Consider the following 26,293-nt stretch of genomic DNA (forward strand, 5'->3'; position numbering starts at 1 on the left):
AATAATATTTTGATGGTCTCTTGGGGCTTGCACTATGCTGTAGTAGGCTGAGACTCGGCCTGTGACGCCGGCATCCCATATGGGTGCCGGTTCCAGTCCCAGCTGCCCCACTTCTGATCCAGCTCTGCTATGGCCTGGGAAGCAGCGGAAGATGGCCCAAGTCCTTGGCCCTCTGCACCTGTGTGGGAGACCAGAAGAACCTCCTGGCTACTGGCTTCGGATTGGCGCAGCTCCGGGCATTGTGGCCATTTGGGGAGTGATCTCTGTCTCTCTCTGTCTGCAACTGTGACTCTCAAATAAAAACATTAAATCTTTAAAAAAAAGATGATCTCCACAAGAGGAATGAATCAAAGGTAGCTCAAAAACAACTTAAATGGATCCAATTTTAAATTGATATTACTTTGTTGTTTTATTTATTTGAAAGGCAGAGTGACACAGTGTCACACACAGAGAAAGAGAGACAGACAGACTCAAAGAGAGAGCAAAATCTCCAAATGGCTGCTATAATCTGGGCTGGGCCAGGCCAAAGCCAGGAGCCAGGAACTCCATCAGGTCTCCCATGTTGGTGACAGGGACCTAAGTACTTCGATTATCACCCACTGCTTTCCCAGGTACATTAGCAGGGAGCTGGACCAGAAGAAAAGCAGAGCAGCTGGGACTAGAACTGGCACTCTGATACGGGATGTCAGCGTCACAAACAGTAGCTTAACCCACCATGCCATGATGCCTGACCCTTACTTCGCTGTTAATGTCTTCTATTTCATACAGTGTGTAGGGCAAGTTTACGTTATTCAAATCTACTTATTAAGCCACTGACAACAAGGTTCTTAGATATTCCCACATCACAGTACACTGATCTCAAGTTCCTAGAGCTAGTCATTGAATAAATGTTAGTTTTGAGCAGAACGTTGGCAAGCACAGAGTACCAAGTTACCACTCCAAACAGGTACTGTGATGCATGTGGCTCTTGAAAAGTGAGGGCCACTCCCTAAAAGTAAACTCCCAGGCAGTGATCATGTTCCCAATTTATCAGACTGACCTCCTTTAATATTCAATTCCCTGTGTCCAACCCATTCAGAAACATCCATTTTGCTGTTTCCCTTGCCTGATGCTTGGTTCCTAATTTTACAGCTATCCTTTGCAAACTTAAGAAGAAAAGCTTAAGTAGGGCAGAAACAGTGAATACATAAAGCCCTTTATCCTTCCAAAAATGGGTGCTTAGTGGACCCCAGCAAATGGAGGGCCCTGGACCACACCTCCTTTCACTACTGACCAGAACTATGCTAAAACTATACACCAAGAAAACTGGTGAGGAGCCTCCACCTTGTCTCTAACAACTGAGGTGGCTCTCAAAATGGTGTGAAATTAAAGCTGGAATCCTCTGATTGCAAAGTTTGTTCAAACTGCAGACATAGAAGCTATACCAGAGAGCAAAGTAGGCTCCACCAATTCCAGCAGTTCTTTTCAGGAGTACCTCACACATTAGCTCAGGGAAGATAAGGAATCAGAATGTTCTGATTCAGACACATTATCAATTCTGAAGGGACTTAAAATGAATCATGCTAGTATTTCAGAAAATATAATCTTAGCTTTTAAATCCAAAGCCAGCTCACTGATTACTTAAAGGATAGGGGCTGGCATGGTGGTGTAGCAGGAAAAAGCTGCTGCCTGCAAAGCTGGCATCCCATGTGGATGCCAGTTTGAGTCCTGGATGCTCCACTTCCAATGTAGCTCCCTGTTAATGGCCTGGGAAATCAGTGGATGATGGCCCAGTACCTGGGTCCCTGCCACACAAGTGGGAAACCCAGAAGAAACTCCCAGCTCCAGCCTGGCCCAGTGCTGGCCATTGTGGTCATGTAGGGAGTGAACAAGCAGATGGAAGACCAATCTCTCTGTCTCTCCCTCACTCTATAACTCTTTCAAAATAAATAAATAAATCTTCAAAAAAAAAGTTAACAGGATATTCAAATTGAGGAAATCCTGGAATCTCAATTTTGTTCTGGAATATCACTTTGTCAGTCTTTGTAAAGGAAGCAGGCTTAAAATTTACCTGGCCATCTATAGCCAAATTATAAATAGTGGGATAAAAAAAGATTTGCCATCTTCAAACAAATTCTGAGAAGAACCTACAGAACCATTAGCAGGAGTAAGTAATTATGTGACCTTAACTGGAAAATCCATTCCAGCAAAGCTGCAGCAAACAAACACATCATTCCTTAAAGAAAGCTTTTTGGGTGAGCGATGCAGCAGACACCAAACGGGATGAGAGCAAAGACCAGCAGACTAAGCTTAATGTTTGCTAGCAGAAGTGAAAGCATTCTTTTCCTAGTAAGGAGACAGCTGTTAAAGCAATAAATGCTTGAAGTTTAGAAGGGAGGATTAGAGTGACAAATAAAATAAGGGCATTTTTAAAAAGCCCATGGATGGCCAACAGCTAAGAAAGAAGAAACCCAGGTACTATACAAAGTGTTGTTTAATCTGGTAAACACTAACTACTGTTGGCTATTTAGAGCTCAATTACAAATACAGTTCCTATCTGGACATCTAGATGCAAAAAAGAAAAGGAAAAAAAAAAAAAAAACAAAACCCACCTAAACACAGATCTCATACCTTTCACAAAAATTAACTCAAAATGTATCACGACCTAAATACAAAACAAATTTAGACCTAGAAGATAATATAGGAGAAGGTCTGCAAAAATCTCAAAGGCACAACCCACAGTACATAAGCTAGACTTTATTAAAATTCAGAATATCAGGGGCCAACGATGTGGCATATGAGTTAAACCACTGACTGCAATGCTGCCATCCCATATGGGCACTGACTCAAATCTCAGCTGCTCCACTTCCTATCCAGCTCCCTGCTGACGCACCTGGGAAAGCAGCAGCAGATGGCCCAAGTTCCTGGGCCCCTGCACCCAAGTGGGAGACCTGGATGAAGCTCCTGGCTCCTGGCTTTGGCCTGTCCCAGCCCCAGCCACTGTGGCCATTCCTCTCTGTAATTCTGCCTTTCAAATAAATAAAATAAATCTTTTTAAAAAAAATTCAGAATTTCTGCCCTATGACGGAAATTGCCAAGAAAACAAAAGAACAAACCACAGATTAGAAGACTATATTTAAAAAAAAAATCTGATAATATGTACTGATAAGGACTGTTACCCAAAATATACCAAAAAACTCTTACAGCGCAACAATAAAAAAAAGCCTTGACCTAAAACAATATACAAAAAGATGCTTCATAATCCATGTTTATCTAGGAAATACAAATTAAAACAATGATATACTTATTAGAATGGCCAAATTCCAGAACACTTAATACCAAATGCTGATAAGAATATAGAGCAACAAGAACCTGTATTCACTGCTGGAGGGAATGAAGAACAGTACAGCTACTCTGCAGAGAGTTTGGCAGTTTCTTACAAAAGAAAACATACTCTTACCATATGATCCAGCAAGCACACTCCTTGATTGTTCCTCAGAAGAACAGAAAATACTCCACACAACAACTGCACACAGATGTGTACAGCAGCTCTATTCATAACTGCCAAAACTTGGAAGACATCAAAATGTCTTTCATGATGTGAAGAAACTCTGCTACATGCAGATGGTGGAATGCTAGTCCACACTCAAAAGAATTGAGTTATCAAGTCATGAAAAGACATAGAGGAATCTCAAACGTGTATTACTAAATGAAAGAAGCCTCTCTAAATGACACTCTGCAAAAGGCAAACTTTGGAAACAGTGAGATCAGTGGTTGCTAGGGGTTCAAAGGGAGGGAGAGATGAACAGATGGAGCACAAGGATTTTTAGGGCAGTGAAAATATTTTGTATAAAATTATAATAGTGAATACATGTCATTTTATATCATGCATTTGCCCAAACCCACAGGCTGTCAACACCGAAAGTAAACCCTAATCTAAACTATGGGCTCTGAGTGATATCAGTTGCCAATCTGAAGATCTTGATGGTAGGGGAAGCAGTGTATGTGGACGGGTCAGGGGCACATGGAAAAATCCCGGAACCTTCTGTCCAATTTTGCAGTGAACCTAAAATTGCTCTTAAAAATAAAGTATTTTTTTAAAAAATTCCTTGGTCATATTAGCCATATTTCCAGTGTCTGCTAGGTACACACAGCTAGTGGCTACAGGGTTGTGAGGGACAATATAAATACAAACATGTCTGTGGTTGCACAGTACTGATCCAGAGGGTAAAGGAAAGAGACTGACTGGGCTGGGGGCTGGGAAAACAGGAACTACTAACAGGGCACTGGTCCTAGAGCAATCAGTACTTTAATGAAGGATCAGGTGGATTTACCTTTCCTTTTCCACCTGCTCTTTTTTCCCTCCTTGTTGCTGCCACCATCACTGCTGCTGCTGCTGTTCTCAGAACTCTGGGAATCTGACTGACCATCACTGCTTTCTTCTGAACCTTCTGATAGCTCTTTCACCCCATCCGGCACATCTTTCTGCAAATGTAGGCATCCAATTAGGATTAATCATTACCATTTCAGCAAATAGGAATTAAATTTCTGATAGTCAATGTTGCAATTTAATTGCACTGATTAACTTTTAGCATTATCAGGTTCAGGAACAGAGCCAGCAATAATTATAAGACTCAGTAACAGAGCTAGCAATATTTTCTGAATTCCTGTAGTTTCTGTATTTGGGTCAAATAAACTAATGTTTCTATCTCCTCTCAAAGATTAAAAAGTATATACACAATATTCATATACAGGTACAACACACAAGATTAATTTAGACAAAAATTAGGTAGATGAAAATCCAGGTAAGTGATGAAATGTTCAGGATATGTAAAAAAAACTATATAATAATTTTGTTAAATATATGTACATGTGTTTGTGTGTGTGTGTAAGTACCGCCGTGTATTCTGAATTCAACTACAGAATGAGAGTATTGACACTTTAGAGGTAGTACATTATTTAAATCTAATTGGTTCCTGGATATTGGTTAGTAAGAAGCAAGAGTCAAATTAAAATAATTTTTTAAAATATCACATGAATCTCTCTGGTTTCCATACTTAGTTAATGAGAATACTAATCAAAAAGGATAACTCTGTCAGTTTAGTATTTAAGAGATGTAACAGCTTAGTTTCAAGATCAAAGACAAGGAAAAAAGATTTTCTGGCTTTATCTTCCTAACTGTGCAGCCTTGGTCAAAGACTCGCCTTCTCATGCCTCAGTTTCCCTGTCTCTAAGGTGGAGATAATAGGAACAACCTTAAAATATCTTTATGAAACAAAATGAGCTAATTAATATAAAATGCTTAAAACAGTGCCTGGCTTAAGAATTCAGTAAAATATTAGCTACTGTGTATTTATGTAGTATATAAAAATATTTACATCTAAAGGCACTCATGAATGCTATTTCTAAGTTATGAAACTATGGGTGGTTCTTCCCTCCACTATTTTATTTCCTACATAGTTGACTTTTATAATCAGATTAAAAAACAATTCTGGCAAACACAAAATGGCAAGGGACATTAGAAAAATAGAAAACATTTATAGCATTTGGAATGGGTAAACGAGGGGGTGAAATGAATCTAGAATTTGAGCCGTGACCAATTGATTCTGGAGGAGTCATAAGATTAAAAAAAGATAATTCTATTTCAGATACTTGTTAAACCTACAGGTCAAGATATCTGTGTGCCAACTGATTGTATAAAAGCTACTATGCATTTTGAAGAACAGAAAAAGAAGTGGTTTATATTTTACCAACCCTCTTAGTTCAGGGCCTGAAACTCCTCCACACAACCAAAACCACCTTTTCCTCTGCTTCATCCTTAAATCTATCTATCTGAGTTATCTTCCTAAACATGGATTTGACCATGCTATTGAGAAAAACCGCTCCCATCTACTCCCACACACACAGCAAACTCCTCTGTCAGGCTGTCAAAGGACTCCATTGATCATAACCTAATGGTTACACTATCCTAAACCATTAATACACAAGTCCACATGCAGATTATAGGCTATACTTTCACATACATTCTGATCTTTTTGTCTGTGCTTTTGCTTAAGCTCTTCCTGTGTCCTGGAAGGCCTTTCCTCCCATTACTTATCTGTCAAAGTCCAGCTCATCTTAAGAGGATGATAACAAAATACTAGCTAGGTACCTTTAGTCAAAATCAACTTTTATTTCCCTTCACGATCCCAGAACTTCATAGCATGGTGTTTTGTGAGTACGCAACTATCTCAGTAAGCAGAATGTGAGCCTCAAGGGAGAAGCCACCGCAGTGGACCTTCTCTACAGGCTCCTCAGTTCCCAGCACGAGTGTGGAATTTTGATATAATAAATATACACTCGGTATCTGACCATGGTTCCTGATACAGAGAGCGAGAATTCTAAAATTCTTGTAATCTCCTGAGCAATAGAGCCATTAGAAAAAAATCTTTTGTTCTGATATTTGGTCTTTGATCCCAGTTCCTGTCACAGAACTCCTAAGACCTCTAGAAATTCCTGCTTGAGAGGAACATCTTCTGTTCTAGTGAGAAGAATCTTGGCCTCCTAAACAGCCACCATTTCATGGGACTGAGCCCTCAATCTATGGAGCCCGACCCCATCACCAAGGAGACGGTGTAAGAACTGAGGTGAAGAGCTGGTGCTATGGCGCAGTGGGTTAAAGCCCCAGCCTGCAGCACCGGCATCCCAAACAGGCACCGGTTCGAGTCCCAGCTACTCCACTTCCGATCCAGCTCTCTGCTATGGCCTGGGAAAGCAGCAGAACATGGCTCAAGTCTTTGGGCCCCTGGCTTCAGATCAGCTCAGCTCTGGCCACTGTGGTCATCTGGGGAATGAACCAGCGGATGAAAGACCTCTCTCTCTCTCTGGCTCTACTTCTCTCTGTAACTCTTTCAAATAAATAAATCAAATCTTTAAAAAGAACTGAGGTGAATTTGAGGACATCCAGCTAGTACCTGCTGGAGAACTGCTTGGTGTGTGGGAGGAAACTCCTACATGTCTGGTGTTGAAAGTATTGTACTGAATGGTGTCTGACAAAAGGAAAAACACTTTGATTTTTTTCCTACATCTGTTAACACAGCAGGGACTTATTTACTCATTTTTTTTTAAACAATATGGAAAGTCTAGAATTGTTAAAACCTAAGAGAAATGTAGAAAAGCTCCATGTGGAAATTAAGTACAAAAAGGAGGTGTTTGGAGAGGTTAGATCTTTTGGCTGTTAGTGGGCTGCACACAACCACTGAGCACAGAGATGACCAGGGCTCAGAATTAAAGAGGCAGCAGAGGACAGAGTACCACATACATCGGAACACAGACTATCTCATTCTCCTGTTGCTGATCGATGTCCTGTGCGGAACAAGCCCTCTCCTTCAGGTCCCCTGGCTTCAGTGGGCTTAATCTCAACTTTACAGCAAGAGTGATCATGACCTGAAGTCCGGCCAATCAGAAAAATCTATACATTTGGCAACAGTAATCATTTGGGTACAGCCACAAGGACCAAGTCAAACCAATGAAACCAAGTTAGAATTAGGTGACAGGCTCCTCCCTCAGCTCCTAGAACAGAGCTCTGCACCGACAAGTTTGCAGAGTGAGGGTAGGGAATGAAATCATGTATAATGAAGAGAAAACCTAATGAAGAACTAAACCAAAAGAAAGGAGAAAACAACCCTGATGACACCCTTTGAGTTCTTGGATCCAGCCTGGGTTTTTCCTAGAATTTCCAATTATTTGGGCAAATAAATTCTCTGTCTTACTCAAGCTGATCTGAGTTGGTTTTCCTGTTAGTAATGGAAAGGCCATTGATAAGTAATGGTCACTTCTCAATGCAGGAATTAGAAAGTAGCAGCTTTTTCTGGTAGAAAGAATGTGGGCTAGGAGTGAGAGACAGACCTGCGTTCTTTTCCTGGCTCTGATACTATATGGCTGCAACACCAGGCAAGAAAATACAATCTTCTAACCTTTGCCTTCCTACATTCTAAAAAAGAAAAGAAAAAATAACCATAACTGCTACTTGTGTGGAGAATTAAATGAGAAAGTAATATACAGCATTTACATAGCGTGCTCCACAGTAACTTTTGTTATTCAACTGCGGTAAGGCTCCTTAAAAAAGCACTGTGAGTTTTATTTCATCATTTAAAGATAAGGTCATAAGAAAGAATAAAAAATAAAGTCACTCCTCTGATCTATTTATACACAGTAAAAGATTAGTTTAAAAAAACACATATATATTTGGTACAGGATTAAAAATATTGTCTCTTCCTGAAAATAGGTTCTTGAAGGACAGAATTCTCTATGATGAGTCAAATATTATTTAAAAATGGTCACTTTCTCTTTTTTCTTTTTAAATGACTTCCCCCAAAAAATATTTACCTTCAGAGTATACACTCCCATTCTACCTGGAACCTTATAAAAGATGCCCTCTTCACCTCGGGAGTTTGTGTGCAGCATTGCATTCAGGCATGCAAGAGGGGAAGTCCCACTGCAAAACAAATAAAAAGAAGGTGATGATGAAGATAGCAATGATTAGTTTCTTTCCCCAAATACCTATGTTAACACCCACTTAAAGTTAATTGGTCAACACTTCATTGACTTATATACACTTTACAAACTACCAAAAGAGGAGGAAAAAAAAATCAATTCTTTGACCCTGATTCAGCATCTAACATTTAACTCTAGACAAGTACAGAAATGAGGATGACCTTGTGGCATAGTAGGTTAAGCCACCACCTACAACGAAGGCACGAGTTTTGAGTCCTAGCTACTCCACTTCTGACCCAGCTCCCTACTAATGCACCTAAAAAAAGCAACCCAAGATGGTCTAATTACTTGAGCCCCTACCACCCATGTGAGAGATCTGAATGAAGCTCTTGGCTCCTGGTTTCAGCCTGGCCCAGCCCCAGCCATTGTGGCCATTTGGGGAGTGAATTAGCAGATCAAAAATCGATCTCTCCCCTCTCTCTCTTTCTAATTCTTCCTTTCAAAAAAAAAATCTAAAAAAAGATACAGAAACATCACATTTTATAAACATCCTATTTTATTTAGCATTAGCTTTACAAATGTAAAAGTAAACAAAGAAAAAAGAACAAATACAAAGATTCAAATAAACAATATTTATCCTCTTGCACACTGGTGTCCCAGATAAAATCTGATCTCTAAAACTAACACATTGCCATGGCTTCTTGTATTTAAATCTATCATGAGATGACTTTAAAAATGGATTATATAGGCTTCAGAATATTTATCTTGTATGTAGCAACTTAGTAACATGTTGATTAACTCTAATACACATTTATATTTTCTGGAACTTTAGGTATATAATAAATTATCTACAATAATATAAACATTATTTTATTTCCAATACAACCAGGTTTCATTTTCTTGTCATTTTACATTTATTTAATAAAATAAATAAAAATTACTAAAAGACATTCTTAGCTTGTCCTTTTATAAAGGGGATTTCATTAATGAAATTTTACCACTAAATCTAATGTTGATTTTTGTTTAAAATAATTACTTGCATATTAAGAAAAAGAAGAGAACTGTAAATTAGATGCATGCTTTTTTTTTCTGATCACAGAATCACCTACAAAGTTCTGTATAAAATATCAAATTGTAGACTGACTAGCACTATGCTGAATAAGATAACACTTATCTCGAATGATAAACTTTTAGTTTATAATGCAATAGGAACTATAAAAAGTTCAAGAAACTGGATAATGTTATAATAACTTCTAAATAAGAAACACATTAAGACATAGAAAACAAAATTATAGAACTTCTGTTAAAAATCAGCTGCTACGATAAGCGACAGTATCGGGGCTGGCATCGTGCTGCAGCAGGTTAAGCTGCTGCTTTAGATGCCAGCACCCCATTCTGCAGTGCCAGTGTCTGAGTCCCGGCTGCCCTGATTCCATTCCAACTCTCTGGGGAAAGCAGCGTGAGACAGCCCAAGTACTTGAGCCCCTGCCATTCTCATGGGAGACTTGGATGGAACTCAGGCCCGGACTAGTCCCGGCCATTGTGGACATTGGAGGAGTGAGCCAGCAGATGGGATATCTCTGTATCTCCTGCTCTGTTATTCTGCCTTTCAAATAAATAAAATAAATATTAAACAAATAAATAAGAGACCTGTAGAATTTAAAGAAAATGCTGTAATACTTAAAGGCAAGATTCTAATATCTGAGGAAAATAGCAAAAATATATTTGCACAAAATATCAGAACAAACAAAAAAACTAAGTAGCAAGAAAACATATGGAAAGATTATACAGAAGCAATTAGAGGTCTGAAGTTTCTTGACTGGAGATGTGTGGCAATCTTAAAAGATTTTTAAAGATTCCTCATAAGACCTGAGGGATAGGGCAACTTAAATATATATTCTGGCCGGTGCCGTGGCTTAACAGGCTAATCCTCCGCCTTGCGGCGCCGGCACACCGGGTTCTAGTCCCGGTCGGGGTGCCGGATTCTATCCCGGTTGCTCCTCTTCCAGGCCAGCTCTCTGCTATGGCCAGGGAAGGCAGTGGAGGATGGCCCAAGTGCTTGGGCCCTGCTTCCACATGGGAGACCAGGAGAAGCACCTGGCTCCTGGCTTCGGATCAGCGCGATGTGCCGGCCGCAGCAGCCATTGAAGGGTGAACCAGTGGCAAAGAGGAAGACCTTTCTCTCTGTCTCTCTCACTATCTACTCTGCCTGTCAAATATATATATATATATATATATATATATATATATATATATATATATATATATATATATATTCCCAACTCCTCTCCTTCTCAGTTCTCCTTGGAACTACTCAGTAACCAAAAATAGGCACTCCAAGAGGCTGTGAGTTATCCTGGGTGTCTCTGAAGACAAGTGCTCTCCAACAGGGGCACAGACCATGTGCCCACTGCCTTCTGGAACTAAGTATGGAGGGCCAGACACTGGAGACAAGGTCTGTATCCCCCTCAATACAGGAGGAGGACAACACAAAGAAAAAAAAAGAAAGGCTTTTAAAAAAATTATTTATTTGAAAGTCAGAATTACAGAGAGAGATCTTTCACATGTTGGTTTACTCCCCAGATGGCTGCAAAGACCAGGGATGGGCCAGGCTGACGCCGGAGCCATGAGCTTCTTCCAGGTCTCCCATGTGGGTAGCAGGGGCTCAAGCATTTGGACCATCCTCTGATGCCTTTCCCAGGCCATTAGCAGGGAGCTGGATTGGCAGTGGAGCAGCTGAGGTACAAACCAGAGCCCTATGGGATGCCAGCACTACAGGCGTGGAAGGCTTACCCACTACACCATAATGCCAGCACCAAAGAAAACCTTTTGATGAAGAAAATTTTGAGCATCTCCATGATGGCTTTCACTGCTATAGTCATCTAATTTATATAGTTCTATGCTAAAAATACATATAATGTTGGGGCCAGAGTTGTGGCACAGCAGGTTAAGCCACTGCCTGCGATGCAGACATCCTATGTGAGTGCTGGTTCAGGTCCTAGCTCCTCTACTTCCAATCTAGCTCCCTGCTAAAATACCTGGGAAAGCAGCAGAAGAAGGCCCAAGAACTTGGGCCCTTGCTACCCACATGGAAGACCCAGATGGAGTTCTAGAATCCTGACTTCAGCCTGGCCCACCACCAGCTGTTACGGCCATTTGGGGAGTGAACCAGTGAGTGGAAGATCATTTGCTCTTTCTCTCTAACTCTGCCTTTCAAATGAATAAATACATCTTAAAAAAAAAAAAAAAAGATGTATTTATTCATTTGAATGTCAGAGTTACACAGTGAGAGGAGAGGCAGACAAAGAGGACTTCCATCTGCTGGTTCACTCCCCAATTAGCTGCAACGGCCAGAGCTGCACCGATCCAAAGCCAGGAGTCAGGAGCTTCTTCCTGGTCTCTCATGTAGGTGCATGGGCCATCTTCTACTGCTTTTCTCAGGCCATAGCAGAGAGCTGGAACAGAAGTGGAGCAGCCAGGACTAGAACCGGCACCCATATGGGATGCCGGCGCTGCAGGCAGTGGCTTTACCCGCTATGCCACAGCGTCAATCCCATAAATAAATCTTAAAACACATACACACAAAGCAACTCCAGTTGGGATTCCAACATTTGTTTCAAATAAATATTGCCAAGAAATATCTAGGAAAACAATCATGGAAGACTTGCTTAAAAAGACAATAAAAAGTACTTCAAGCCACTATTATTGAGGCAACTGGGACAGGATGAAAAGGCAAATGAGCATTCTTATAGACAGCTGGCAGAAGAAAACCAAAAACAGAATATAATAAAGCCAAAAGGTGCCATTTATGTTTTGTAGAAGGCGGATTATGAAATGGTCATCTGTGGCTTGATTATCTGGCATCTGTGCCCTTTTCCAGACAATACCTAAAATGTCCTGGGAACATTCGCTTTCCCACTACTGCTCACGTGTTTTAGAGGGACTTAAACTCGTGCTCAACACAGAGCAGATCTGCACTGGCTTAATGAGCCCTGACACACGCACGCCTCAGCCCAGCCCACATGACAGACTCAGGGACAGATACACGAATACAAGCAGCTATTTCTGGAGCATTAGCAGGGGCAGGGAGGACCCACTGTCTAGGAAATCTTCAGACCTAACCTACACCTTTGATGAGAAAGGATTTGGACAGAAAAAATAATGGCAAGGTGAAAAGTATAAGGAGAAATACAGCGTCAAAAAGGGAAATATTGAGAAAAAAGGGGAAAACTATTTTTTAAAGCAGTATTACTTTTTCCACTGTATCAAATCTTGCCTTAAAAACATGGAATTTGTTGAGGTGTTAAGTCATAAAACAGTGGGGCTGGTGCTGTGTCACAGAGGGTTAACGCCCTGGCCTGAAGCGTCAGGCCGGTTTGAAACCTGGCTGCTCCACTTCCGATCCTTCTCTCTGCTACGGCCTGGGAAAAGCAGTAGAAGATGGCCCAAGTCCTTGGGCCCCTGCACCCGCGTGGGAGACCCGGAAGAAGCTCCTGGCTTCGGATCGGTGCAGCTCTGGCCGTCGCAGCCACCTGGGGAGTGAACCAGCGGATGGAAGACCTCTCTCTATAACTCTATTAAATAAATAAAATAAATCTTTTTTTAAAAAGTCATAAAACATTGAAAGAATCCTAAATGAAACACCTAAAAGATAAATATTTTTACAAAACAAACAAAAAAAAATCAAAACCACAACAGAAATTTTGACTGTATTAATAATAAAGATTTCTGGTGTTAGTGCTGTGTCAAGCAGGCAAAGCTGCAGCCTGCAATGCCAGCATACCATATGGGCAGCGGTTCTAGTTCTGGCTGCTTCACTTCCAATCCGGCTCCCTGTTAATGCATCTGGGAAAGCAGCAGAGGATGGCCCAAGTGCCCAAGCCCCTGTATCCACATGGGAGACCAGGATGAAGGCCCTGGCTCTTGGTTTTGGCCTTGCTCAGCCCTGGCAGATGCACCCATTTGGGGAGTGAACCAGCAAATGGAAGACCTCTCTCTAACTCTGCCTTTCAAATAAATAAATAAATCTTTAATATATATACATATATATAATAAAAAATAAATATTTCTATATAGGAAAAAATTTAACAACATAATGGAAAATAAAGCTAGAATAATTAAATGCAAAACATATGGCAAATAAAAGATCAATAGTACTAAGAAGAGCTTCTTTTAGGAAAACACCAGCAACTCATTAGAAAAGACATAAAGGATATGAATAAGTGATTCAGAAAACATGAATGTAAATGGCCAATGAAAATAGCACATAACAATAGTCAAAATCAAATTAAGTCAAAATACTATTGGTCAAACTTGGTGAAAGCAAATGAATTTAAGTCTTGGTCTTACACCAATGGCAATTGTCTGGTTTTGATTAAACTAGAGTCACATAATTGCAGTCGGTTAACGCCCTGGCCTGAAGTTCCGGCATCCCATATGGGCACCCTCCCATATGGGCACCGGTTCGAGACCTGGCTGCTCCATTTCCTGTCCAGCTCTCGGCTATGGCTCAGGATAGCAGTAGAAGATGGCCCAAGTCCTTGGGCCCCTGCACCCATGTGGGAGACCTGGAAGAAGCTCCTGGCTCCTGGCTTTGGATCGGCGCAGCTCCAGCCGTTGCGGCCATCTGGAGAGTGAACCATCGGATGGAAGACCTCTTTCTCTCTCTCTCTCTGCCTCTCTTCTCTCTGTGTAACTCCGACTTTCAAATAAATAAATAAATCTTTAAAAAAAAAAAAAAACTAGAGTGACATAAGACATCACCATCATAGCAAGCTGAGTAGAGTGTACACGGGACTCAATGTACTATTTTTGCAATTTTCTGTGAAATATTTGGGATCACTGATTTAACAATCCCACTTGTATCTATTTATAAAAATGAAGCCACAAGGAGCTAAGGATTATCAGAAGTGTCAAAGCATGAAAATGACTTACAAATTCATTAATAAAAGGAATGCCTGACCACGTATTAATGAAGTAACCAATGGGATATGAACAACAGCTGCAGCTATATTAACAACTAAAGGAGTGCTAAATTCCAAGAAGCACACAGTTTAGCCTTCACAACAATCTCAGGAGGCAAACAAAATGACTGCACCATTTTTACAAACGACTAACATGTAAAGGTGTTAAATAAGCTACTCAGTGTCAAACCATAAAGGCTGAAGCCAAGACTGCCACAAGAAGAATGCAGGACAGGGAAGAGCTTAAAAAGAGCGTATGTATCAAAGTTCAATAACCTATCTGGTAAATTCACATTGAAAAATAGTTTGCAACTTCAATATTAGGTTCTTACTGATTAGGGCAATAATCTAGGGTCTGAGGATTCAAAGAGGAAACTGTTATTAGCTCAGAGTCTGATGGGAAAGGTAGACAAGGCAGCAAACGGCCACTCCATATTGTTATCAGTGCTATTACTATAATCCTTCATCTACTTGGGCCAAATATTTCAGTCATAAGAATTTTTTCAATTTTAGAAAGCTAACAGGATATAATGTAAATAATGTAACACCATCAAAAAGACTGGAATGATATCTCATACTCAAACACAATGAAAATTATAGACACTCATACTAAGTGAGATAAGCAAACTATGTATAGTCTTATGTCATTTCAAAATAAGTGTTGTCAAATGAGTTCTGGTGCTAAGGAAAGAAACTTCATTTTTCAACAATTTGGGATACTGAAAGTACGGAGGGGCCAGCATTGTAGCAGAGCAGGTTAAACCACAGACCCAGCTGCCCCACTTACAATTAAGCTCCCCGCTAATGGCCTGGAGAAGCAGCAGAAGATGGCCCAAGTGCCTGGGTTCCTGCATTCACATGGGAGACCCAGAAGAAGTCCCTGGCTTTGCCATGGCACAGCACCAGCTATTGTGGCCATCTGGGGAATGAAACAGCAGGCAGAAGATGCCTCTCTCTCTGCCTTTCAAATAAATAAAAATTAAACATTTAAAAAAAGAAAAAATATGGAAGAAAATATTGCAAACCTGTACTTATAAAGTATCTTAAGTCAGAGAGGAAAAAACCAAATAATCCAGTCTAGGTCTTAGTACTTATAACAAAGCCAGTGCTGTGGCTTGGAAGGTTAAGCCTCTGCCTGCAGTGTAGACATGCCATATGGGCACTGGAAGGAGTCCCAGCTGTTCCACTTATGATCCAGCTCCCTGCTAATGCGCCTGGGAAAGCAGCAGAGATGGCTCCATGTGGGAGACCAGGAAGAAACTCCTGACTCCTGGCTTTGGATTGGCCCAGCTCCTGCCATTGTGGCCATTTGGGGAATGAACCTGCAGATGGAAGATATTCTCTCTCTAACTCTGCGTTTCAAATTAATTAAAAAAAAAAAAAAAAAAAAAACCACTCTCCTTAAAGTGAAAACTATAAAAGTAAAGGGCACATGCATTCTGGTGAAAAGATGTGGCAAAAGAGTAAATACAGGGACACTGTCAGAGTGTTTTTCTTGCAAGTCTGAGTCTAATTTTCTTTTGAAGAAAATAAGTTTTGAAAAATTCACAAGATATACAAGACCTGCACTATTTAAAATAAAATTTATATTTGATCTCAGAAAAACACAAAAAGTCAGGGAACCCTGACAGAGTTTATTTTTTTATGAATAATGAAGCAATGGCAGAGGAGTAAAGCATGTATGATACTCATGATGGCAAGAATATATTTCATGAGAGCATATCCCAAATTCCATAATTAAAGAAAAGGAATGATTTGAAGAAATAAAGCTTCATCTATAGTACTGAGATCAACACAATCTTAATTTAACAGGGGGAAGCAACTACACTTGAGACAGCTGTAACAAGAACCACCTCAAAAGATTACTAAACTATCACAAGACAAGCTGGCTTCTAATTTTTCTTGTCTATGCTCACAAAGTTGGAGTTGAAGAGGTAGGGGTTCTTTCAGGGAAAGGAATAAGTGCAGTGCTCTAATGGTATGCTGAATCTAGCTTACCTAAGGATATATACTAACATGTTTACATACAAAGCCCAAAGAACAAAAATAACTTCAGTAATATTGCCAACAGGCTTTTTCAGCTCTCTTGCAATAAAAGTAGTTCCTTAGCAGTGGCTAGCAGAGTTGAGAGACTTGAGGTATACAATTGCACCGCTTAGTTGAAGTAAATATAATAACTCATGAAAAGAGACATAACTGCACAGTAAAAGAGCCTGATTTGGGGATTCATAGCAATCTGAATTCAGATCTAAGCACATCAGGCAAATCAGTGTTAACACTTGTAATCTCACACATCTGTAAAATGGAAGTAATAGCACATAACTGTGCAGGTCACAGAATATACAAACTTATATATTGTATATGTCAGATTCCAGGTGGTTTCTTCAGCAATCTGTGCCCCCCGTCCCAGTCTGGTGATGTTCCAGTGTTCCCCATCTCCAGTGAGACATCTCATTTGGACTCCCACCTATTCTTCACTTTGAAGCCAGAGTAACCTTTTTTTTTTTCTTTTTTTTTAAAGATTTATTTATTCATTTGAAAGAGAGTTACAGAGAGAGTAGAGACAGAGAGGTCTTCCATCTGCTGGTTCACTCCCCAGATGGCTGCAACAGCCAGAACTGAGCCAATCCGAAGCCAGGAGCCAGGAGCTTCTTCCGGGTCTCCCATGTGGGTGCAGGGGCCCAAGGAGTTGGGCCATTTTCTACTGCTTTCCCAGGCCATTGCAGAGAGGATGGATCAGAAGTGGAGCAGTCGGGACTAGAACCAGTGCCCATATGGGATGCTGGCACTTCAGGCCAGGGCTTTAACCTGCTGTGCCACAGCACCGGCCCCCAGAGTAACCGTTTAAAAATAAATATAATGATTCTGTCCCAGTTGCCCCTCTTCCAGGCCAGCTCTCTGCTGTGGCTCGGGAGTGCAGTGGAGGATGGCCCAAGTGCTTGGGCCCTGCACCCCATGGGAGACCAGGAGAAGCACCTGGCTCCTGCCTTCGGATCAGCGCGGCGCGCCGGCCGCAGTGCACCAGCCGCGGCGGCCATTGGAGAGTGAACCAATGGCAAAGGAAGACCTTTCTCTCTCTCTCTCTCTCTCACTATCCACTCTGTCAAAAAAAAATAAATAAAAATAAATAAATAAATAAATATAATGGTGCTCCCCCCTGTCTAGATTAAAATTCATTCATATTATCAGAATGTTCTTAGGACAAAGTTCAAGATGATCAGTGTGACCTGATCTTGACCATTCTCCTACATACTTCCTCTGCTCCAGCCATCTTTCCATCTGTAACTTAGTTCTTCTGACTGCTTGGCCTAATGCTTCTGTTTGCAATGATAGCTCTCACTTGTTCTCCTCGTTGGCTCCAATTCACTTTTCAGAATTCTGCTTTAATGTCTCTTGCTTAAAGAAGACACTTTTCCAAAACACCTGTAATTTATAATTATATACATTGTAAGAAAAAAATTAGTTTAACATCTGATTCCATAATGGGCCAGCCAGAGTCCGGCATGAGATTTTATTTAAGGTCTCTGGGAAGCATATTTTTCTCTTTCCTTCTATTTGAACCTGAAGACATCCAGCTCCCCAGCTTGCTAGCGATCATGATGGATGACTGCTGAGAATGGAACGAAAACGAAAGCAGCAGAACCGAGATACTGATGAAACTGCTTTGAGCACCTGAATCAAATTTTGACTGCTTTTTTCACTTACATTAATGATGAATTTCCTTCGATGTCTAAGCCAGTTTACACTGTTTCCTGCTGTTCACAACTAAAAATATCCTATTTGATATAAAATACCTAGGTAAAAGCATTCAAATTTACAGAGATATGTGAAAAGGAAACAGAAGCTACAGAATATTCAAAGGTAAATAAATCTCTTTGATTAATGAGAAAATACAATCTTTATGAATCCATAATGTACATTAAATAATTTACAAAAAGACAAGGTATTAGCCAAACCTGCACAGATTACCTCAAGTACTCAGATACTCAAACATGCATCCTAACTTTTTTTCTAAATCTGAATTTCAAGGATTCAGAAAAAAATTAAACTGCATCCAGGCACAAAAAGTCAAAGTGGCAGCGTGAATTATTATTTTTTAATTCGTGATCCATTTTATCATATGACCTTGTAAGTACACAGGAGTAGGTAAAATATACTTTACTACTCCAGTGATGCTGGGTTTGGCCACAGACTTGATTTGGTCCATGAAATGATAAGACATGACAGAAGATGACATTAAAATGTGCTTGCACTGTTTTGTTTATGCTTCTGATTACCAGGAAAGCAATGCCACAGGTTCCATAAACAGAACAATTCACAGTCTAGAGCCAAGCCTTGCCAACCACTACTGAGCTCAGCTAACCTAAGGACATGACAAAGAAAATTGTTTTTGTTGTAATAAGCCAATAAAATTTTGAGATTATGCAGCAAAAACTGACCAATAAAGCAAGCTCCTAGAAATACTCAATGCCACAAGAAAGTAAACAAGGTTCTTCAGAAAAATGTGAAGGAAATCTTATTTATCAACCATAAGTGTAAAACAGAAAATTAGTTGGGTTTTTTTTTTTTTTTTTGAATCATTTAGAAATTAATATTCTCTCATGGTAAAGAAAACTCCAGCGGGGCCGGCGCCAGCATCCCATATGGGCGCCAGGTTCTAGTCCCGGTTGCCCCTCTTCCAGTCCAGCTCTTTGCTGTGGCCTGGGAAGACAGTGGAGGATGGCCCAGGTGCTTGGGCCCTGCACCCACATGGGAGACCAGGAAGAAGCATCTGGCTCCTGGCTTCAGATCGGCGTAGCTCTGACCGTAACGGCCATTTAGGCGGTGAACCAACAGAAGGAATACCTTTGTCTCTCTCTCACTGTCTAACTCTGTCAATTTAAAAAAAAAAAAACAACAACAAAACAAAAAAAAACAGAAAACTCTAGCAACTTTTCTTAATTATGCAATAAACAACGCTTACTGCTAGTGACAGAGTCCTAGGATATTTTCTCCAGTGTACATTTCTTCAATATTGAGAGGTTATCAGGTATCATTTGTACAAAAACACTAAAAAAATCCAAAAATATATGAATAAGCTATTAAAAAATCAAGGAACTTTCTGAAAAAGAGTAAAGCTCTTTTTTCAAAATTACTACCTTTGTCATAGGCACACTATCTAACACAAAACAGAAACTATAGCAGCAGATACTTTCCCTCAAAAAAAAAGAAAGGCACAGTGTTGGTAGTCATCACATAAACCAAGTGATCTAAATTATCTCACCAATACTGTGGTAAACTAAATTCATGTGTGTTCTAATAGGCTATAGTAAGACATATCAATTCTGTAACATTCCTGCCAAAATGAACAACCATATCTAATCTTGAGAAAACATGTGAACTAACCAAATCGAGGGACAGTCTATAAAACAGTCTGCCTACACTCAAAAAAAAAAAGTCAACCAAGCAGGTAAGAGTTTGGTGAAGAGAATGAGAAGCTGCACCAAGTCCTAGTACCTTTGCTTCTGGTACATCTTCCTGCTAAGGCATTCTGGGAGGCATTTAGCCTAGTGGTTAAGATGCTCACATCTCACACTAGAGTAACTGGGTTTGATCCCTGGCTGCATCTTCCTCTAATTATGCCGTGGTGGTGGCTCAAGTTGTTGCCACCATATAGGAGACCTGGACTGCATTCCTGGCTCCAAGTTTCAGTCTGGCACAGCCCGGCTACCATGCATTTGAGGAATGTGCTCTCTCCAATTAAAAAAAAAATTATTTGTGCTACTTCTATAACTTTTGTGAGAGTCAATAATTAATAAATTCAATAAACATCAGGGCTGGCGTCGTGGCTCACTTGGTTAATCCTCTGCGTGTGGCGCCGGCATCCCATATGGGCGCCGGGTTCTAGTCCCGGTTGCTCCTCTTCCAGGCCAGCTCTCTGCTGTGGCCCGGGAAGGCAGTGGAGGATGGCCCAAGTGCTTGGACCCTGCACCCGCATGGGAGACCAGGAGGAGGCACCTGGCTCCTGGCTTCGGATCAGCGCAGCACCGGCTGTAGCGGCCATTAGCGGGATGAACTAATGGAAAGAAGACCTTTCTCTCTGTCTCTCTCTCTCACTGTCTATATATATATCTATCTGTCAAATTTTAAATTAAAAAAATTCAATAAACATCATAGTTAAAAGTTGAAAAGAATGTCCTATCTAAATGAGAAAAGTCTATAAAATATGCACCAATGAAAAGGAATGAAGAACTTATAATGAAGCACAGCAGAGTAACTTCAAAACACCACATATTATATAACAAGGGAACTTCAAAATTTTGTGGAAAATGAAATTAAAGATACTTTAGTAGAAGATTGTTGAAATCCACGCAGCATCCACAGAAATTTTTCAAAAATTTTTTAAGATCTCATATAATCTCATGTACATGAATATCCAGATACGGCCAATCTTCACAAAGAATGTAGATGAGGGACTGGCGGGAGCAACCAGTGTTAGCTACTGAGGTGTATGAGGAATTGTATTGGAATAGTAAAAATATTCTAAACTTGAATTATGGTAATGGTTGCACAATTCAGTAAATACACTAAAAATGGGTGAATCTTATGGCAATGTAAACTACATCTCAAAAAAATTTGTTTTTAAAATAATATGGACAGGGGCCGGTGCTGTGGCACAGGTTAATCTTCCACCTGCAGTGCCAGCATCCCATATAGGCACCGGTTTTAGTCCCAGCTGCTCCACTTCCAATCCAGCTTTCTGCTATGGCCTGGGAAAGCAGAAGAAGGCCCAAGGGCTTGGACCCCTGTACCTACATAGGAGACCTGGAGGGAGCTCCTGCCTCCGGGCTTCAGATCAGCTCAGCTCCGGCCACTGTGGCCATTTGGAGAGTGAACCAGTGAATGGAAGACCTTTCTCTCTGTCTCTCCCTCTCACTGTCTGTAACCTACCTCTCAAATAAATAAATAAAATCTTTAAAAATAATAATAATAATATGGACAAGAAGCCGAGTTACTTTCGCATTTCATTGAACATTTACAAAGTACCTCTTATGTGGTAATAAAGTGGTTCATGTGGGTGATATAAAACAAGAAACAGAAGTTTCCATAAGAAGTACACGTTTATGCATTTTAATGTAAAAGTAACTGAATCAGGACTAAGCAGAGCCAGTCTTTATTTGCTGGCCCACACACACTAAAATATCAATTTATGACTAAATTGGTTTTTCTGTTCTCAGAGAGATGAGGCAAATTGGCCCAAGTTTAAAATGTGCAGTACATAAAAACTTTAGCCACATTTGTGATTTTGCTATGAATTCAAGAATTGAGCAAAAGTAGAAACCCAGATTTAGAGCTTATGTTTTCTAATTATTCATCACTAACACCTGACTTATAGCAAGAACATATTCGGGGCTGGCGCCTTGGCTTACTTGGTTAATCCTCTGCCTATGGCGCTGGAATCCCATATGGGCACGGGGTTCTAGTCCCGGTTGCTCTTCTTCCAGTCCAGCTCTCTGCTGTGGCCCGGGAGGGCAGTAGAGGATGGTCCAAGTCCTTGGGTCCCTGCATCCGCATGGGAGACCAGGAGGAAGCACCTGTCTCCTGGCTTTGGATTGGCGCAGCACTGGCTGTAGTGGCCATTTAGGGGGTGAATCAACAGAAGGAAGACCTTTCTCTCTCTCTCTCTTTCTCTAGCTGTCAAAAAAAAAAAAAAAAAAAAAGGCATATTCAGGGGGCCAGTGCTGTGGTGCAGTGGGTTAACACCCTGGCCTGAAGCGCCAGCATTCTATATGGGCGCCGGTTCTAGTCCCGGCTGCTCCACTTCCGATCCAGCTCTCTGCTATGGCCTGGGAAAGCAGTAGAAGATGGCCCAACTCCTTGGGCCCCTGCACCTGCATGAGAGACCCGGAAGAAGCTCCTGGCTCCTGGCTTTGGATTGGCGCAGCTCTGGCCATTGCAGTCATCTGGGGAGTGAACCAGCGGATGGAAGACTTCTCTCTCTCTGCAGCAAAATGATCATTCTTAATAATTTCCAGTTTTGCATTTAAAAAATATCTGAGGTGCGGCATTTTGACTAGAAGTTAAGATGCTAATTAAAATACTTGTATCCCACAACAGAGTCCCTGAGTCTGACACCAGACTCCACTCCTTCTCCAGATTCCTGCTAATGCAGGCCCTGGGAGGCAGCCATGATGGCTCAAGTCTCCACATGGGAGACCTGGCCTAGTTACCTACTCCTGGCTTCAAACTGGTCCTGACCCAGACCATGGAAGGTAGCAGTGATACCTGAAGTAGTTGGGTTCCTGCCACTCAAATAGAAAAAAAGACTGAATTCCCTGCTCCTGGCTTCAGCCCCAGCCCACTCCTGGCTGTTGCAGGGAGGGAACCAGAGGATGCGGGCTTACTCTCTCTCTGCCTCTAAATGAGAGAGAAAGAGAGAAAGAGAGGAAATAAGCATTATATAAAAATCTGTTCAAGACCCTGCTTTCAACTGAGTGCTTGGGCCCTGCACCCCATGGGAGACCAAGAGAAGCACCTGGCTCCTGGCTTCGGATCAGCGCAGTACGCCGGCCGCAGCATGCCGGCCATTGGAGGGTGAACCAACGGCAAAAGGAAGACCTTTCTCTGTCTCTCCCTCTCTCACTGTCCACTCTACCTTTTCAAAAAAAAAGAAAAGAAAAGAAAAAGTCTGACGTTTTTCTTTTTTATTCCAATGATAGTCCTTCAAGTATTTTAAGACTTCCATAAAATCCTGAAAGTCCACTACCTTCCAGATTACCTTTCCTCTCTTGCTGGCATTCCTTGCTGCAAAAAAATAAAAGAATTTCAATACAGGGGCTGGTGCCATGGCACAGCAGGTTAAACCACTGCTTGTATCTGTATCAGAGTGCTGGTTCAAATCCTGGCTGTTCCACTTCCAACCAACCTTCCTAATAATGCACCTGGGAGGACAGCGAGGGGAGGCCCAAAGAACCTGGGCCTCTGCCACCCATGGGGGAGACCCAGATGGAGTTCCGTGCTCCTGGTTTTGGCCTGGCCCAGCCCCAGCAGTTGCAGCCATTTGGGAAGTGAACCAGTTGATGGAATATCTGTCTCTCTCTCCTCTCCCTCTCTTCCTCATCCTTTCCCTGTCACTTTGCCTTTCAAATTAAAAAATTTACATTATTTAAAGATTTATTTATTTATTTGAAAGTGAGAGTTACACACACAGAGAGAAGGAGAGGCAGAGAGAGAGAGAGAGGTCTTCCATTTGCTGGTTCACTACTCAAGTGGCTGCAATGGTTGGAGCTGAGCCAATCCAAAGCCAGGAGCCAGGAACTTCTTCCGGGTCTCCCATGCCGGTGCAGGGGCCCAAGGACTTGGGCCATCTTCTACTGCTTTCCCAGGCCATAGCAGAGAGCTGGGTTGGAAGTGGAGCAGCCGGGACTTGAACTGGCACCCATATAGGATGCTGGTGCAGCAGATGGCAGCTTTACCCGCTATGCCACAGCGGTAGCCTCATAAAAAAAATACATTTTTTATAAAAGGAATTTTTAATTGTCCATGCTCAAAATTCATCTGTATCCTCTAGTATTTATGATCCCCATTTCAAATCCCTGATAAACCGCTTTAATGGACTTCATTATTTCTTCAACCCCTCATATTTCATCCCTTTACAATGGATTACCCCACTTAATTCCTAATTTAATGCCCATTCTCTTGTTCAGTTTTTTGTACTCCAGCCTAGAAAGCATTCTTGTCAAAACTGAAGCCTTAATCAGCTTCTATATCCCTGGACTAAACTATTACAAGCACTATATTTATCCTTTAAAGCTCATCCTTTGAATTTCAATAGGATTAAATAAGACTCAGAGTTTCCAGGTTAAAAGAAATGGAGGGGCTAACGCCGTGGCTAAGCGGGTAAGGCCGCTACCTGCAGTGCTGGCATCCCATGTGGGTGCTGGTTCTAGTCCCAGCTGCTCCACTTCCCATCCAGCTCTCTGCTATGGCCTGGGTAAGCAGTAGAAAATGACCCAAATCCTTAGGCCCCTGCACCCACATTGGAGACCTGAAAGAAGCTCCTGATTCTTGGCTTCAGATCAGCGCAGCTCTGGCTGTTGCAGCCAGTTGAGGAGTGAACCAGCAGATGGAAGACTTCTCTTTTTCTCTCTCTGACTCTCCTTCTCTCTCTGTATAACTCTTTCAAATAAATAAATAAATCTTTTTTTTTTTTAAATTTGACAGGTAGACTTATAGACAGTGAAAGAGACAGAGCCGGCGCCGTGGCTTAACAGGCTAATCCTCCGCCTTGCGGCGCCAGCACACCTGGTTCTAGTCCCGGTTGGGGTGCCGGATTCTATCCCGGTTGCCCCTCTTCCAGGCCAGCTCTCTGCTATGGCCAGGGAAGGCAGTGGAGGATGGCCCAAGTCCTTGGGCCCTGCACCCGCATGGGAGACCGGGAGAAGCACCTGGCTCCAAGCTTCGGATCAGCACGATGCGCCGCCCGCAGCGGCCATTGGAGGGTGAACCAATGGCAAAAAGGAAGACCTTTCTCTCTGTCTCTCTCTCTCAATGTCAACTCTGCCTGTCAAAAAAAAAAAAAAAAAAAAAGAGACAGACAGAAAGGTCTTCCTTCTGTTGGTTCCCAAATGGCCGCCACGGCAGGTGCTGCGCTGATCCGAAGCCAGGAGCTAGGTGCTTCTTCCTGGTCTCCCATGGGGGTGCAGGGCCCAAGCACTTGATCTTCTACTGCTTTCCAGGGCCACAGCAGAGAGCTGGACTGGAAGAGGAGCAACCAGGACTAAAACTGGCGCCCATATGGGATGCCGGCGCTGCAAGTGGAGGTTTAACCAAGTGAGCCACAGCGCCAGCCCCTAAATAAATAAATCTTTAAAAAAAAAAAGAAAGAAAGAAAGAAATGTAGAAGTCATCTAGAACAGTTACCCTCATTTCAAGTTTATTTTAAATGTAAACCTATATACATAGTCAATATAATCATAATCTTTCACTCACATGATTTATATACACTTACACATATCTATATCCATGCAACACTCAAATTCAACACCATACTTTGCAAAAGTAGACTTGTATGGCAAGCTTACCTGCCACATACAGAGGCTCACAAGCACCTTTATGCTGGGAAACAAGCTCACAGTCTTGGCAGACTTCAAATTCACTGAAAACTTATGAATTTCTGTACTGTTTCAGTAAAAACTTCTCTTTTCCCTTGATCATATTACCCGCAATTCCACCAACCAATTTACTTTTGACAACAAATTTACTTTTCCAAAAAGAAATAATAAAAATCTACATTTGTATTTAAAGTTTAGTTTAAGTAAGTAGCAGTGCATTCAACTTTACTTTAGTGCATTCATTTTTCCAAAGTGTTTTCTCCCAAAACATACCATCAAACAAATGGAAAGGAAACCACCAAAAACAGGGAAAAACTGTGTAGGAAATGTTTAAATGGGCATTTGATGTGGGGAAAGGGGATAGTGGGACAACTGGGACCCAAAATGGAAGATTTTAGGCCAACAGAGTAGCAGAAGAGCACAACACTAACCAGGAGAGTGATCCAGGGATCACTCTCTGGAGAGGAAAGTGACAGAGAAAAAAGATCACTTTGAAATTTTGCTTGTCTATCTTCTTAACATTTTGCTACAAATCATCATTCTCTTTACCATCTCATTATTGTCTTGTTTTTCCTACTGTCTTTTTTAAAAGCATGGCTTACTCACTAACATGTGAGCAAAACAATTTCAAACAGAAAAAAAAGCTGTGACTCTATATTCGATTTTAAGTAAATATATGTAAGAGCAAGGTTTGATTTCATTTAGATTAGATAATCCCTCTCTTGGTTTAGAAGGACCTTGGAAACAGAAATTTTTCACCTAAAGAAACACACAAACCAGTTC

The 26,293-nt window shown here is 41.3% G+C and overlaps 1 protein-coding gene across 6 annotated transcripts in view; it reads right to left on the reverse strand.

Moving 5' to 3' along the window:
* ASXL2 (ASXL transcriptional regulator 2) overlaps positions 1-26,293 on the reverse strand; it is a 170,396-nt gene that overhangs the window by 63,413 nt on the left and 80,690 nt on the right. For 3 of the 6 annotated variants that reach the window (XM_062209101.1, XM_062209098.1, XM_062209100.1), the window contains 2 exons: positions 8,347-8,455; positions 4,314-4,464 (listed from right to left, as the gene is read on the reverse strand). In XM_062209101.1, the coding sequence (XP_062065085.1) occupies positions 4,314-4,464; positions 8,347-8,424 (229 nt within the window). In that variant the 5' untranslated portion in view covers positions 8,425-8,455. Of the gene's footprint in view, positions 1-4,313; positions 4,465-8,346; positions 8,456-26,293 lie in introns of those variants that run through there. The other 3 variants (XM_062209105.1, XM_062209104.1, XM_062209103.1) reach the window with 3 other exon arrangements.

The sequence above is a fragment of the Lepus europaeus genome, chromosome 13 (genome assembly GCF_033115175.1).
Source record: "Lepus europaeus isolate LE1 chromosome 13, mLepTim1.pri, whole genome shotgun sequence".
Lineage (NCBI taxonomy): Eukaryota > Metazoa > Chordata > Mammalia > Lagomorpha > Leporidae > Lepus > Lepus europaeus.